General features: G+C 39.8%; 1 protein-coding gene across 4 annotated transcripts in view; it reads left to right on the top strand.

Annotated features, from left to right (window-relative positions):
• The window catches only part of BCAS4 (breast carcinoma amplified sequence 4), a 44,437-nt gene that overhangs the window by 16,609 nt on the left and 12,101 nt on the right, over positions 1 to 15,727 (top strand). For all 4 annotated transcript variants that reach the window (XR_012589632.1, XR_012589633.1, XM_074605157.1 and 1 more), the window contains one exon: positions 226 to 359. Coding sequence is in view for 2 of the 4 variants with exons in the window: in XM_074605157.1 (XP_074461258.1) it covers positions 226 to 264 (39 nt within the window). In the remaining 2 variants the exon portion in view is untranslated. The remainder of the gene's footprint in view (positions 1 to 225; positions 360 to 15,727) is intronic.

Raw genomic sequence — 15,727 nt, 5'->3', positions numbered from 1 at the left:
TAAGGAGAAAAATTAGCTGTAGGTCATGACCAGTGGTTCTTCTCATGGCTGTAAACATCTTTAGTCTACTCCCGAGTATGCACCCCTTGGATATTTTTATTAGCAATACTGCACTCTGAAATCTTGCTAAGCTTTTACTTTGACTTCTGATCTCTAGTTCGGATAATGTTGAAACCCAGCACAGGTGCTTTTAATTTTCATTAGATGTTTTTCCTCTCTCCATAGGCATTTGTTAAAATGGTTGCCACCGTGTTTCCCTCCTAGAAGAGCAAGTGCTTGAAGCAGAGAAGAGCTGCAGTACTGTTCTTAATACCGTTTGCAAATTATTTCAGTGTGTAACTGTCTCTTCATTTAAAAATGTGAGTATTTTTAAAGCTGCTCCCAGCAGATAGGAAAGTGATGTTAAATACCCTTGCTATATCAAATGTGGCTTTACAGCATGTTTAATTATTAATTTTAAGTGATATAAAAGAACTAGGTATAGTTTGCTTCTGTAAAGGGAATTTTTCTACATTTTTTAAAAATTTACATAATTTTCTTTTTCTGAAGTGTTGCTACTTAGGCATTGAATAGTTCCAGCAGTAATTTTTGCAATTCAATTTTCTACATTTTGCTCCTGAATGAAAGGATCTTCTCTGTATATGTATATGCAAACAGGAAACTTGTTATACATCATCTTGCAGTGAGAGACATAAGCATAGATTGTTCTTTCTATTTAGTCTTTGTTTTTATGTCAGTTATTCCTTTATAGGGTCTGTGGATGAGCACTAGAGGGGGATGAGAACTCTTTCAGTGAGTTTTAGCGATATTTGCTGATAGAGGAAGAATCTTGAGAGTCAGAGATAATGAGATCTGATGTGGACTCGAGGAAAATTTACATAGTCTTCGTCCTTTCTGTCCTAGTTCTTTTCCAATAGTGTCTTCATGCCACTTACCTCTACACTCTGCTTTCCTTCTCTAAGCTCCCAGGTCATTCTCTGAATCTGTCATTTCCCCAGCAATTCCTCACAATCTCTAGTTAGCCTTTTCTGAACTCATCCCTTCCATTCCTCCCTCTCCATCTCGATGTGAATCTACCATGTTTTCAGTCTTAGCATATCTCCATCAGGATCCTTGTTCTAGTCTCAACTACCTTCCTGCCTTCTTTTGTTCCTTCTGTATCCCTCTGTATTTTCACCATTATGTTTCCCTCCTCATTTTCTTCAGCGCCAGGATTCATAATACCTGGTAGGCAAAAATGGACAGGTATTGGTGATCCTGTACGTACAGCTGAACCGCTCCAAATTTTTGTCTCGTGTCATAGCAGCTGCTGGAAGCTTCAGTTGCAGGAAAAGTCCAGTTCCGTTTCTGCAGATCCAGGACAGACCTTAACTGCTTAAAGAGAATAATGAATATTCAATCTGGTTAACAGAGGTGCAGACAGGAGATGGTGCATACTGATTTCATCTTCAGCTGTCAAACTCTAGTGAATCTTTAGAAAACCACAGTTTATATAGACTCAGTAAAGAGTTGTAACTTAGCCAGATTTAGTAATATTTTCATAGGAATGGGAAAATACATCCCTGATAGGAGGGCAGTGTACTGCCAATTTAAAATCTCTGCTGTAGCTTATGAAGGCATTGGAGCTTTTCAAAAGAGCTAAGCAACACATACTTTTCCCTAATTTCATTATCTGAATTGGCTTGATTTTGTTCCCTAAAACTTTCCAAACATGTTAAAGCTGCAGCAGATACCCAGTCTGGAAAATATATCAAAGCTGGAAGTTTTACACGGTTGGTCTGCCTATACAAATAGTGTTGTATAACTGGGACGCCAATAAGAATGTGGAAAAGGCCAGACTATTTACTCAGTAGCTGGCTTGAGTTGGGCTTGAAGACATATAGGGTTTTCAGGATTTTTTTCCTTATCATTACAAAGAAAAAAATTGAAATACTGTGTAACTGTGTATTCCTGCTTGCAGACATCTTGGAATTATAATATTAGTGAACAAAAGAGGAAAAATAAATAGGGAATGCTGTAGCTTCCTACTGTACACATCTTATCCCTCCCTCCCATCCTTTCCCCCCAAAATAGTACCTCTAGAAAGCATGGTAAGAGAGGTAACGAGGATGAGCACAGATAAGGAAAAGTTCTCTCACAGGAATTTCTAAACAGACAAAGACTCAGCCTGAGGGAGGACAGGACAGCACAGGATAGAGATTCATGAAGTCATTCTGTATGTGCAGCAGGTGAATAGAGAATGATTATTCACTCCCTCCCATAACTCAAGAACCAGGGACATCCAATGAAATGAGCAGCAAGCAGGTTCACAATACAAAAGGGGAGGTACTTAACTTTACACAATGTATTAATATGCCAGAGAATTTATGTCCACAGGATGTTATATATCCCCAAAGCAATCAGACAAATTCATGGGGAAAAAAAAATCCAGCAATGGGTATTAAACAAAATATCCATCCTTCAGCCACAAATTCTTGAAGACTCGGAAGTAAGCTTGTGTTTTTGCCCTTTAAACCTTTCCCTAGGCAACCCCTTCAACTGGTCACCACTTAAGAGGGATTATTTGGCTGCATGGACCTTTGAATAATGCAGTGCTGCTACTTGTTAATAATTTTTACACCATGGTTCTCACTGTAAATTCTGGCTCCATTCTGCTCTGTGCTGGTAAGGGACTATTCACTTCTAGTAGAAGTATGCAGGAAAGGATTGAATTATTTAAGGACATAAATGGAGTTTGAATTTCTGCAGCAACTTTCCTTTTGGTTTGACTGTTGTCTGAAACCTAATAAGATCCGTGCCAACTACCCAAGTTTCTGTACTCTCTCCAAATCTGTTTCTTTCTAGTTGTCCACCCCTTTTCCCCTCTTATGTAGGATATCATTGCAGAGATGCCCTTTTGGCATCTTTTGCCATTTGAAAATTAGAACTGTTCTGACCATTTTTGTAGGTGAGTTTAACTTGTTCTGAAATGATAGTAACTGATGTGTCTCTCTCCATAGTCTGATCAGACTGGGTAAAAAAAGTTTGAGCTCCCCTCTCTCTGAGTAGAGTGGAGTATGTCCATCTATATGTATTTCAACTGTTTTTTCCTCTTCTAATTAAACATGCATGCTATTTTAAATGTAAGGAAAATCTCATTCTCATTGTTTTGCAATTGTGTTTCAAAGTGCAGCTAAATTCTGTAATGTTTGTCTTTTTTATTTTTGTCTGTGTTTTTTGGGTATTCAGAAAGTTATTTCGGACAGACTCCAGCGCATAATGACACAGGGAAAGGTGTCTAATCTGTGGGAGAAAAATGAGTAATCAGAATTCAGTTTTTGTGTTCGGAATATCCAGGTTGGTCTGAAAAGAAATGACCTTATACTAAATATAAATTACAAATATGACTGGGTAAGTCTGACAGGTTATAAGAATATAACACCTCCTGAGGGAACAGAACAGAGGAAATAACTTTCTCTTGTGAAGTTTGCGGCTCTGTGGAAGAAAAGCTTTTCTTCTGTAAAGCTTGAACTGTGATTTCAAATCTTTTATCCGAAGACGTTATCTGTGCCCTGGCTGACTGGGGTTCAGCAATCTTAGAGAAAGGACAGGAAATCTATTGTAGAAAACTTCAGCATGTAGAGTTTAAAAAAAAAACGACTAGTATCTTTTCCAATGGAAGAAAACTGAATGTCACCAACTCTTGCTGTTTTGTCATGCATCTTGTGATATCTGTCATTTTCTTAAAGCCAGAAATTTTCTTTCAATGTCATTGACTGAGAATCTTGACGAATATTTACTTTTAGAGTAAGTTTTAACGCTCGTATAGTTGCAGGGAAAGGCTTATAAAATCATAACCTCCAAAAAATCTCATGCTGATGGTATCAAGAAAAAGGTGCATGTTTGTTAGATTTATCTCTTTTTTTGGAGGCTTTTTATTGTCTTTCTTTCTACTAATATTATAATCTCTAGACAGCAGCTGCTTATCTGACGTGAGGTTTGCTATCTTGTCTTTGCTAAGGTGCTGGCTAATGGTTTTTCCTGACACCTGGGGTGAATTCTGACAAATTGAACTGGGAAATTGATAACGGGATATGAAGCATTCTGTGTGCTACTTTATTAGTTCATCTGAGCTCAGTAATGAGCAAAAGTTACTGATGAGTTACACTGACTAAAGTATCTAGGAAAGAGACATGGACTTAACAGGGTTTTTTTTCTGTGGTTACCAGTGTAAGGTGTGGAAGTGGACATGGACTTCTGGCTGCAGCCTCCATAGTAGTAGTAGATTCATTCTCTGAGAGAAGGAAGCTCAGGAGGACTAAGGAGCTATGTAGAGTTAAGGTTTTGCTTAATGTAGAAGACAGCTAGCTGGGTTTGAATTTTCATAAATAAATCTTATACAAAAATATATCGCTGGAAGAAGAAATGTTTCCTATGTTGAGATTTTGCATTTGTTTAACTTTTGCAGATGGTCCTTCAAATGTAACTTGATGTCGGTTTCAGCTTCGCTGTTTTCTATACATTACCAATTTCTTTTCTTGAAGACTCCAAAGCAGCACATATTGGGATTTCTGTTACTGTCTTTGCCAGTGACAATGTGTGATCACATATATGTCATGCTACTTCTTTATGTCCTAATTTACCTCACAAGATAATGTTTAGTGTTTCCAAAATGCTATGAGATTTTTCTGACAGCCTTGAAGAAAAATATTTGTTAAATTATTACTAAAACATACCAGATGGGAAAGATGTGAAGAGACAAAATAGAGCAGAGTATTTCAAAACTGAGGGTGTACTATGTTCATATTTAAAACTCATTAATTTTCAAGTGTTGAATACTACCAGCCATCTTTTTAGTATTGGAGAAAATAAAAACAACCTGACACATACTTAAATATGTAATGTTAAGAACTTTAGGTTCAGCTTATTTTACTTGCAGCTATGCTTGAAGTTCATCCAGTTCCGTTCTGATTTGGACTGATTCATTAACTGGCTTGGGAGCCCCAGAGAAGTCCCACTGGTTCTGTGTTGGGAAAGATAACAGTTCAAAATGGAAAGATTCAAGGGAGGAGATGCAGCAAGCCCAGAAGTCAAGATTTCAGCTACCCGTGGCTTTATCCCTCTTTCGCCTGCTTCTTTGAGGGAGCCTACACAATTCTTGAAGTTAAGCAAGAATTTCTTGCTAGTTTGCCGAGTCTGGCATAGAGTGGAAGAGCTTGAGAGAGGCTGCAGTGCTGTGCTTGGACATCAAGCGGGACTGATTTGGAGGAGCAGATTGAGAGTGCTGGGGCTTGAACACTGCAGGCAGGAGTAGGAATGTACACGTGCAGGCACCCCTGTATTGAGAGCATTAGGGAAGGCTGGGGGAGAAGTGGGAGCCTGGCTGGTGGGGTGCAGCAGGCAGTTTTCAAGTGTGCAGGAACAGAAGTCAAAATACAAAATACTGCCTGTTCCCACTTGAACCGATTTTGTTTGAATGCCCCTACAGCAGTTGTGAAAAAGCCTTTACACTACAGATGTCATTGTTGGACTGTCCAAAGCAGGACAGCAGAGTGGCACATAAATAAGGATTTGTGTTCTGAGTTACATATATAGTGATGGGGAGAAACTGTAGTGTAGTTGCTGCTCTGCAGAGAGCAGTTGGTGCAAAGGGTCTCTTGTACTAAATAGATGCCACTTAGGGGAGACATCAGCTTTTAATCGAGCCATCATGCTGAAACGGTAGCAGAAAAAAAATATATCTAGCTTATGTGCAACAAAGAAGTTAAAATAACAATTCCGATTCTTTTTTTTAATCAGTGCTAAGATTGGCTTCTGACTTCCTGTTCCCTAATGGGAAGGGATTAGGCCCTTTATGTTTTGAAAGAGACCGAGCCAATTCCTGTTGCAAAATTCCAGTATTGAAATCAAATGAATGAATAAAAACAGTTAGGAAAGACTTGATTTGTCAGAAAGCCACCTTCATTAGTGCTCTCATCTCTTTTCTATCACAGAAATTGTTTTTAAGCTATAATTGCGTTTCACTGACAAAAGCTTCTGGCTACATATGTAAAGATTTGTGAAATACTGCCTTTCTGTAAGCTGGTATAATCTGTGCCAGAAAATAGAAACCCAGCCTCTGCGTGTAGAGAGCTCCTCCTCCAGAGTGCAGTTTCAGTGGCTCTATTGGTTAGTATTGTTGAGCTTTAAATATATTCTGCAGTACAGGGTTTACTAGGCTTTGATGCTTGCTCTTGAAAGGCAAGAAAAAAATCTTCTCTCAGAAATGTTTTACATAACATTGCTCTGTGCAGAGTTTAAGTGAATTAGTTACAGAAAAGATTTTAGCTGGCGCCAGTGAAATAATTGGTAAATGTCTCTTCACCCTCCCCTTTTCTCATGTTCCTGTTGGCTGTTCCTGTAAGGAATGCAGCAAGCAGTGGCTCCTGCTCGCACTATTGATTTAGCATTTGCATGTTATACATTGCAGTTCTGCGCTGGCCTGTCTTCTGGGCAATATAGGATGTCTTCGGTTGTATCAGATTTTCTGTTTCTACTTGCATTTCTGTCTCCCATATGAGGCTCTGTGCCCTTATATCCATTGTCAAACAGGATTGTGTGCACTCATCGTTACAAAACAATGCGTGTAAAATACTTAACGCTTCACAATCCCCGTGGTTCAGGGTTCCTATTCATAAACCTGTGCTGCCGTCGATTCTTAAGAAACAAAAGCAATAAAATAATAAAAGCTAAAACTTGGCTGCTGTGTCTCTGGCATGAATGCCCCAGGGCCAGCAGAGGAGCACGTTGTGAAGGGTGCTGTTAGGTCCATTTCTTAGCAGAATTGTCTGGATTTTTCTCACAACATCCCTGTTTCTTTGTTACAGGTGTGCCATTTGCACATCTGGTGTTAAGCAAAATTAACCACATTTTCCAAAATGTTAGAATTCTCTTACTAAAAAAGGATGATTGTTTTCCTTGTTTCAGGGTTTCTTTTGGTTATACTGTTTTTCTCAGTTTATGCTCTACCAGCTACATCTTAAATTCTAGCTGAGCTGCAGAAGCGTACTGCAGGTTAGATGATGTTAGAGTTAAACATTTCAAATGCGTTGTAATACATTGAGAAATTACGTTCTTGCTAGCCATAGTTGTGGTGAGCTCGTTGGGAACTTTGTTCTACCATATTTCTGTGGATTATTGTCTCCACAGCATGGTATGCTCCACCACTTATTTCTGTAACCATGTAATATATACTTTTGTAATGGTGTCTCATCAGAGGAATGTCTGTAGAAATTGTGGTCTCAGTGTGACAAAAGCAAAAATGTCTTTGTTTATTTTGTTCCTATTTTTAATTCTGCACCAAAAAAAAGTTGCCCTTTAAAGTGATTTTATGTTTACGAACATTTTACTTTATTATTTTTTTTTTCATAATTTATAGTGGGGGATGGATGGCTTAACTGAGATCAGGGTGCTAAATCTTGAAGCAGGTGGTTGACAGCAGTTCCAGGCACAAACTGCTTTCTGGGTAAACACACCAGACAAATGGGCAAAAGGAAAGACACGCACCATCTTGCTGACGGGAATTGGAGGCATAGAGAAAAAAGATTACTTTATTATGGTTGTACCATAAATCTACAGTATGGCCTGGCACTGCATTGAAGCATCCACAGAACCTTGAGTAGAAGACTCTCTTTGGATGAAACTTCTTTGCTGAACTATTGTAGCACTTCTGCTTTCCACCTGAAGTCCTTTTCTAAAGGATTAAAAAAGAACAGGTGAACAGAGGATCCATAACTGGATAAACTGGTACAAGACCCAAGAAGATACTATGAGCTAGTAAAAGGTTTAAATAGAAAAATTCTCACTCCAGATATTTCACACAGAGTAATCTCTATGTTAAAATTTGGATGAAGTTGGCATGAGGGAGTTTTGGAAAGGAATTTTTATTCTGATTTGGCTTTTATAATATGGAATGCGTTATAGCTTGTGGATTTTCACAGTATCCTAAAGTGATACTTAAAGAGGAGCAGCTCTCATATAAATCACCCTTATTGTAAATCAGGTTGACTTTTTCTGGAAGTACATTTATAGATTAAGATGAATGAAATATGAAGGCTGTCTGGGAAATAAAGATCTTGACCCTGTATAAATACTATCAAATAAACTTAACCATAGGTATTTGTATAGCTATCAACTCTCATGCAAAGTGATCCACGAAATAGTGTTGTTTGTGAAATTAGTCTGAATCTTAGCTTTCACTAAAGTACTTGAGATAATCTGTGTACGAGGTGAGAGGTGAAGTGAAGAGTCAGATACTGTAGAAACTTTTTCTTCTCTCCCTTTCGACAAGTGACCGTGGTGCTGCTAAAGGCCACATGGCTGTTACTAAACTGCTTGTTCTCCTCCAAAATGCCCTGGGTAAGGTAGGTCAGTCAGAAGGTGTTATGATTTTTACACAGGCGCACTCTGACAAATGTGCATTCTGCTTTCTTGCCCCAAATAAAGCCGGAGTCTTATTCTCGCCCTGTGGCACTGTCTGCCCATGGAGATTATTGCCGCCCTCCCTGGCTGCACACAGGTGGCAGTTAACTCCCCCCTTCCTCTCTTCTTTCCTCCATCTCCTTGTGCTGCCACATAGATGTTCCTACTTGGGACACTCATCACTTTTTAAAAGTGTTTTGTCAATTCATTTCCAGTGCCTCTGGCTTTTCCATGTGAGACTGTTACGTATGGAAGTCTCCTGGGGCATTCTACTGCCCTTCTCCATGACTCATTTTCCTGATGACTGCTCATCTTGGTCGTTGTTCATACTTCCTCCACTTGGATTTTGTTTGGGACCTTTATTTAAAGAGTTGCGTGTCATCTAGGAGCATGTGTAGCTGTTAAATGCATTTAGAATAAATACCTGTATTACGAGGCAATAATGAGGAAAAAGGAATAACTAGGAGTCCAATAGGTGAAGTGGGTGCCAAGCCTGTGTGAAGAAGATGGCAGTGTCTGGATCTTTTGTTGATATGTTGAAGTAAAGTGAAACCAAAGTTTCATTTTCTTACATATGTTGAATTATTAACTGAGGCAGTTTAGCCACCATTTCTGCAGTGGGGAGGGACACCAGACAAGAGGCAGAGAAGCCTAACTGGGGTTGAAAATCACTGCAGCTCTCTTAATGCAAGCTGTTCTCTCTTTGAGCTTTCCATTTAATGTCTGAAGTCTGCCACATTAATTCTTGAAGTAGCTCTTAAATGGGTAGCTGTAAAAGGGGTAATCTTGGTCCAATATACTTTTGAAAATAGGAACTTGAATGTTGTAACAGGAGAGACGCATATCTTTGTTTCCTAGCATCGAAACTGTCTCAAGTAAATAAGCAATTTCACAGTAGTCGTCAAAATTATTAAAGATGTTAATGATATCTGTGCAACTTTTTTTAGTACAGAGAAAGCTACTCACAAAATGAATTCAAATCTCAGGAAAAGGGCAGTAAGGAAGGAACTGAGGACACTAATACTTAAACATATGGGTTTCATTAATGTGAGAATGAGTTAAGTGTTGGAAATGCTCAGTGAATTCAAGAAACACCTGGGCTCCTTTGTGGAGACAAAGATCTGGTGAAAGATCTGGGGTGGAAGTAAAAAGGCATGAGTTTTAAGTATGAAGGATCTGGGACCAGATGAGGGTTTTTTCACTATAAAGAATGCCTTGTGTTCAAGTATTTGTGGCATGAATATATCCTGTTAGTGTCCTTTTTCAGTTGTGTGCAACATAGGCTGACATTTTTTTTACACACATGCTATTTTAATTTTTTTTTTTTTTTTTTTTTTTGTTTCTAGTCAATGGGAATAGGACCCCAGCAGCTAATAAAGTTTTGCCAAAATCAGATCACGGTAGGTAACATTGGGAGTACACCCAAAGAAAGGCATCATCCAGACAAATTGCACCATGCTGTAGTTTTATGAAGGTAAAATAGTTCTGTGGACTAGTAATAGGAAATGGCTGAGAGACCTTTAGCCAGAAGTCACAATTTCAAGTTTCGTGCACTGACTTTATCATTACAACTGGGGCATATATTGGAGCCAGTGTTCGTGCACTGTTGCTGTGCAGTGACTTTTGTGAAAAGGTTTTGTCCAGCTTCCAGTGGGTAGGTTTCCACTTCACGCACCATCACTGGATGTGCTCCTCTCCCTGACAGCTTCTGTAAAGAATCTTCCTTTAGAATTTGCCCATCTAGATCAGGACCTGCTGATCTAGATGGGTATCTGACATACTAATGGTAGGTGTCACGCACCAAAGTGGTCCATCAGATGCTTTCTTTATAAGCACCCATGTAAAACATGACACTTGGTAAAAGGCACAAATGAAGATCTTGCAAATTTTTTTCTTTTTTTTTTTTTTTCGTGGCAACAGCTAAGCAGAACTTCATGGCACATAACTTCAGAAATATTTATTCCTCGGTGACCTGGTGGCCACAGCAAATTCCTTTTCACTTGCATTACTGAAATGCTTGTGTGTTCTTTAAGATTATTACTAGAAGCACACTGAATATCAGATGAAATACCATTTTGGCCAAAACTAAAACAAAGTTTATCATCGTGTCTTGTCATCCTCCAAGTCACAGGTCTAAGTTTTTGGGACAAAATGTTGATCACCTTTAGTATTCAAGGGGGTAAGAAGTTAGGAGTTGTTTTTTTTTTTCTTTTAAAGCTAATTTTTGTAAAAAAAAAAATAGTTTAAAAATGGCGCGTTTAGCAAGGTGGAGAAATGTTCCATCTGCTGGTATCCATCCCTTCCTGGCTGGGCCATTTTCTGTGCCTGGCAGGCAGTTTTGTGGGTGATGTAATGGTGGTGTTGCAGGAAAGGTGCTTTGCTGTGCTGGAGCCTCTAGGAGCCGTAGCGACGAGCATTTCATTTCCAGAGGCTCCAAGACAAATGCGCACACGCAGGCACAGGCGCACACGCTGTGGTTCCCTTGCACGCTCCCTCTACCAGCATATTCCCCTGCCCCCACCTCTCTTACAAAGTGTTTCTCCCTGAGGCAAATTTCTGGCTGTCTGGAGTACCAAACATGCACAGGCACTTTCTCTTTTCTTTAAGATTTCCTAATGTAGCTATTATAAGGCAGTAATAGCTAAAAAGGCTATTTTACATCCGTTCTTCTGTTCTTGGTAGAGAGACAGAGAGTGAGTATGTGTGCAAAAAAAAAAAAAAAAAAAAAAAGCCCATAGTCTGTGGCTAAGTGGGGCCAGGTTTCTCTTATTTCCTTCTTTTTTTTTTTTTTTTTTAAGTGTCTTTACTCAGCAGTCACATTTTTTTCTTGTGGTAAAAAATGCAACATGAGCAGATGGCAAGTATTAACACATGAAATGCAGTGCCTGCTTGGAGTTGATTTAACAGTGCTCTAGGTTTCTGGCACTGGCTTGCAGTTAGTTAAGTAGTGTTTACAAGTTAATGAATTTGTTCCACTTGAAATATTTGATGGTATGTGCTGAGGTTCGGTGGTAAAGGGATCCTTTAGGAGTAATCGAGGAAAGCATGAGGTTTCTAGACATTGAGCTTGTGTGGTTTTTTCCTTTGACTGATTTTAGCATTTTTGCCCTTAATATGAAACTGAGAAGAGAGGCAGAAGGAACAACAGCAGAGAGCAATACGCAGCCTTTTCTCTTACATTGTGATAATGCTTTGGGCATTGCAGTGGTACCTTAGAGCAGCTCCATATTTGAACTGCATGGTTTGCAGTTTAATGTCTATTGAATGTTCCTAAACCTTAGACAAGGATTTGAAAAACAAATAAAGTTTTATGTAGCAAATCGGGAAACGTTTTCATATTTCTATGTGGTCTGCTTCTGTGCTTGCTTTGGAAGTACGAGTGCAAACTATTAAATAGGCTGCTATATATAAATTAGCCCACATTTGGCAGCAAAACTGCCTAGAATAGGGTGATCAAATTCAGTATATTTTCAGTTCATGCGTAAGACTTCTTACTACAACACCACATGCTATCTACCTAATAACATTTGAAACTAAGCCAGCTCCAAGAATTGTATTCATAGTAAGAAACAAATATTGGTTGCTGGTAATTGAGTATCACACACGCTTAGTATTTCACACAGCAAATTTCTCTCTGCACAGAATGCTCCGTTTGTCGAAACTGCCTAAACCTGCAAACCAGTATTCCTTGTCAGGCAACCTGTAAGCATGAGTGCACAGAAAGAGTTAACATATTTTACTATTTGAGCAATTGGTGCCAAATTGTATGGTTTAAAGGCTTAGTTGATGTTTCTAGCGTTAGTTTTTGAGTTTTCTATAATTGCAGATTTCAGTTTTGTTAGGGCTTTTGTAAAATACATTACTCACTGGAGTAACAGTTTATTGAACAGGACTGAAGGTCAAGTTCCTGTTTGGAAAGGATAACGTACTTAGGTCACCTTTGACTCAAAATGTAAGGTCATAACTGCCGGATAAGACCAAACTAATTGCTCGGAATATGCATGAGTGTATCTTTAATACCTAAAAACTGACAGTGATCTACTGCATCCTTTAGGAAGGCTTCTCTCGCACGTGAACAGTGCTTAGTTAAGGAGCGTTAAGGTCAGTGCAGCTTGCTTGATCTGGAAGCCTGAGGTGGTGGGATTTTAACTGCCGGAGCGATGGGAGGGTCCCCCCAGTCTCGCCTGGATCCCGGAGTCCCCACACTCCTGCTGCGCGCGGTTCATACACAGGAATGAGACTTGTTAACCCATGCGTTTTATTGGGCTTTATGGATGTGTGACATCATTGGCAGCCAATCAGAAAGTGCTTTAGGGCAGAGTTTAAAAGCTATTTCATAATATATTTATATTCAGTGCAGATATTTTTGGGCTTCAGTAGCATTCATTTTGTCGCAGAGTCCATGTGTCAATATGGCTTGGGGGAAAAAAAAGGTGTGAGAATAGCATGTTTGCCCTTCTTTTTTGTAATTCAGCTGGGTGGCAAAATGCTATAGAAAGCGTAGCTGGTACGCTGCAAAACAGTTATTATGGAAATTATTTTCTTCCTCCAGCAGCATGACCCAGTCTTGGGCGATGGTTGCGTGCTCCCTGCTAGGCTGCTCCTGCTTAAATAGCCAGACCCGCAAATATTTCCCGAGCTGCTCTGGTTTGCCAAGAACAAAAAGGCAAGACAGTCTGCAGAAAACGTCTGCGCACACGTGTGTGTGTGTGTGTGTGTGCGCGCGCCAACCAGAGTCACCCCGGCAGCTGGGGCTCGCTCCTCCCGGCTGAGCTCGGTGTGGGAGCACTGGGATCCCCCCAGTTCTCCAGCAGCACCCGTGCCCTGGTGTGCAGGGCACCTCGCCTTGCCTTTGCATAGTCACACTGCGGGCTGTTATATTCTCTTGTCAGTTGACACAACTTTATGTATTGAAGGAGAACCATTCACTGATAGTGTCTCCTCCAGAAAACTCTGGTTAATCCATGCAAACCCCCCCACCATTCCTGCTTAACCCTTTAATTTCCAGAGTAGCAGGGCCATATGGAATTGTAAAACCAAACTATCATAATTTCCAGACCATAACAACAATTTTGGGTATCAATTGTTACTGAGACAAAACTGTATTTCTTTTTATAGAAAAAAAGAAATGGAAGTTTGTTTCAGTGGGACTATTATTGTTTTTATTTTTTATTTTGGGCTGTTTCTCCTCCCACTTAAGCACTGTGGCTGTGCTCATGTCAGGTTGCTAAAAGTTGCTATTCACATATGTTCCGTGACAGGCCTGCAAAGCATACAAGCGCAGTGCTGGTGTCAATAAATATAAAGTGATGCAAGTGAGCCTTACATGAATGGTATTGGTCTCTGAACTAGCATTTTTCACTAAATAAAGAGATCATGAAGTAATCACAGATGTCCTCATGAAGACTTTCAGCACGCAGGTCAGTAGCAGGCAAGAAAGAAAATTGAATGTTAGGAATTATTAGCAAAAGTGCAAGAAAGAAAATAAAAACTTGTGCCACACTGTAAAACTGTGGCTTCATCTTTAGTACTGACTGAGGTTCTGGTCCTGTTGCAGCACAACTAGAAAAGGCATCTAGAAACGGGGGTTTGGAACCACATCCCTTTGGAAAACAGCTGAGCAGACTGTAATTTTAGTCTTCTCTTTTCCACACTGAAGAAGAATCACTAGAGTTCTTTGAAATCTGAAATTGCGTGAGACAGTAAGTAGAAATTATTGTCAAGAAATAGATTCAAAACGAACCAAAGGAGGGTTTTTTTATGCAATATACCAATGAAGTTTGGAACTCATTGTTGCAGTTGTAAACAAAAGATTTATGTGAGTTAAATTTGATCAGACAAAGTAATTTTGCAAAGTTACCTTTCTATTTCTAGGAACGCCTATGCTGCAAATTCCTTTAGGTTAGGGGAGTGTTCAAGGCAGGAACACTGCATACTTGCCCTGTTTTTATACTCTAAGCATCAGCTGTTGGTCTCAGCTGGAGACAAGTTACTAAGCTTTGATTTGACAGTGTAGGCACGCTGGCTATTCTTGTATTTGTGGACAGATTTCTTCTTGTACTACTTAGAACAGTATCACAGCCACTGACATATAAGCCAAACCTCATTGATCTTTGTTTCCTCCTGTATTACTCTTGGAAACTGAGTGTAATTTTCCCTCTCCTATGACTTGCGGGGGGGGTCAGTCTCTCTTTCCGAATGCCTTCCCAATGAGCATTAGAATATTGCATATTTTTGCCAGGCTAAATCTAATGCTTGTAGTTTTGCCACATTTCTAGTAACTGTTGGATTGTCCAAGGTGCTGTGTGCTTTCAGTGCCCATCGCCTTACATGGAAATATAGTAGGACTAGGATCTGTCCTAATACTTTTTCTTCATGAATACTTTTTCTAGCACTGTTTCTCTATTAGGAATGTTGAGTTTGTTCTAACTGTGAAGTTATCAGGAATGACGTGACTATGATGTAACTGTGGGTAAGGAGAGAGCGGTTGATATCCTGTACCTTGTCTTTAGGAAGTCTCTTGATACAGACATCCACAGCATCCTTGCATCCAATTTGGGATGTTATGATGTAGATAGGTGGACTAGTAGATGGGTGAAAAAAAGGATTAGATCATTAGACTCAAAGAGTAGTTGTTAATGGTTTGTACTCTACCCAGAGGCCAGTTACGGGTGTAGTTGGTCAGACGTTTGCCTAAAGTCTTTCTCAGTGCCCTGGAGGTGGAGACAGAATGCACCATCCTCGAATTGGTGGACCGTAATGAACTAAGGAGTGTTCTCCAGAACAGGGCTGCCTTTCTGAGGACATCAGCTGGCCAGAGGGATGTGCTCATATGAATCTTACTAAATTCACCAAGAACAAGCAGTAAATCCTGCACACGGGATGGGCTAACACCCTGCTGTGGTACAAGCTGGGGATCGACTGGGAGGAGAGCAGCTGTACTGAAAAAGATCCAGGGACCTTTTTAGAGGACAGGCTAAGCATAAGTTAGCGGTGTGCCATCAATGAAGGACAACAGATGTTTGGGCAGTATCAACAGAAACATGACCGGTAGATTGAGGGATCTCTTAACCGGATATTCCTTAGACTTTATCTGGAATACCACATCTAGTTTTGGGGACCACAGTACAAGAAAAATGTTGATAAATTTGATTGAGCTCAGGGGAGAATCATCAAGATGCTTGGGCTGGACGACATGATCCATGAAGAGAGGCTGAGACAGCTGAGTTTGTTCACCCTGAAGAAGAGAAAACTTATGGGACATAATAGCAGCCTCCCAGTGTGCTTC

Source organism: Larus michahellis, chromosome 12 (genome assembly GCF_964199755.1).
Source record: "Larus michahellis chromosome 12, bLarMic1.1, whole genome shotgun sequence".
NCBI classification, from domain to species: domain Eukaryota; kingdom Metazoa; phylum Chordata; class Aves; order Charadriiformes; family Laridae; genus Larus; species Larus michahellis.
This window is presented reverse-complemented; position numbering and strand designations above follow the sequence as displayed.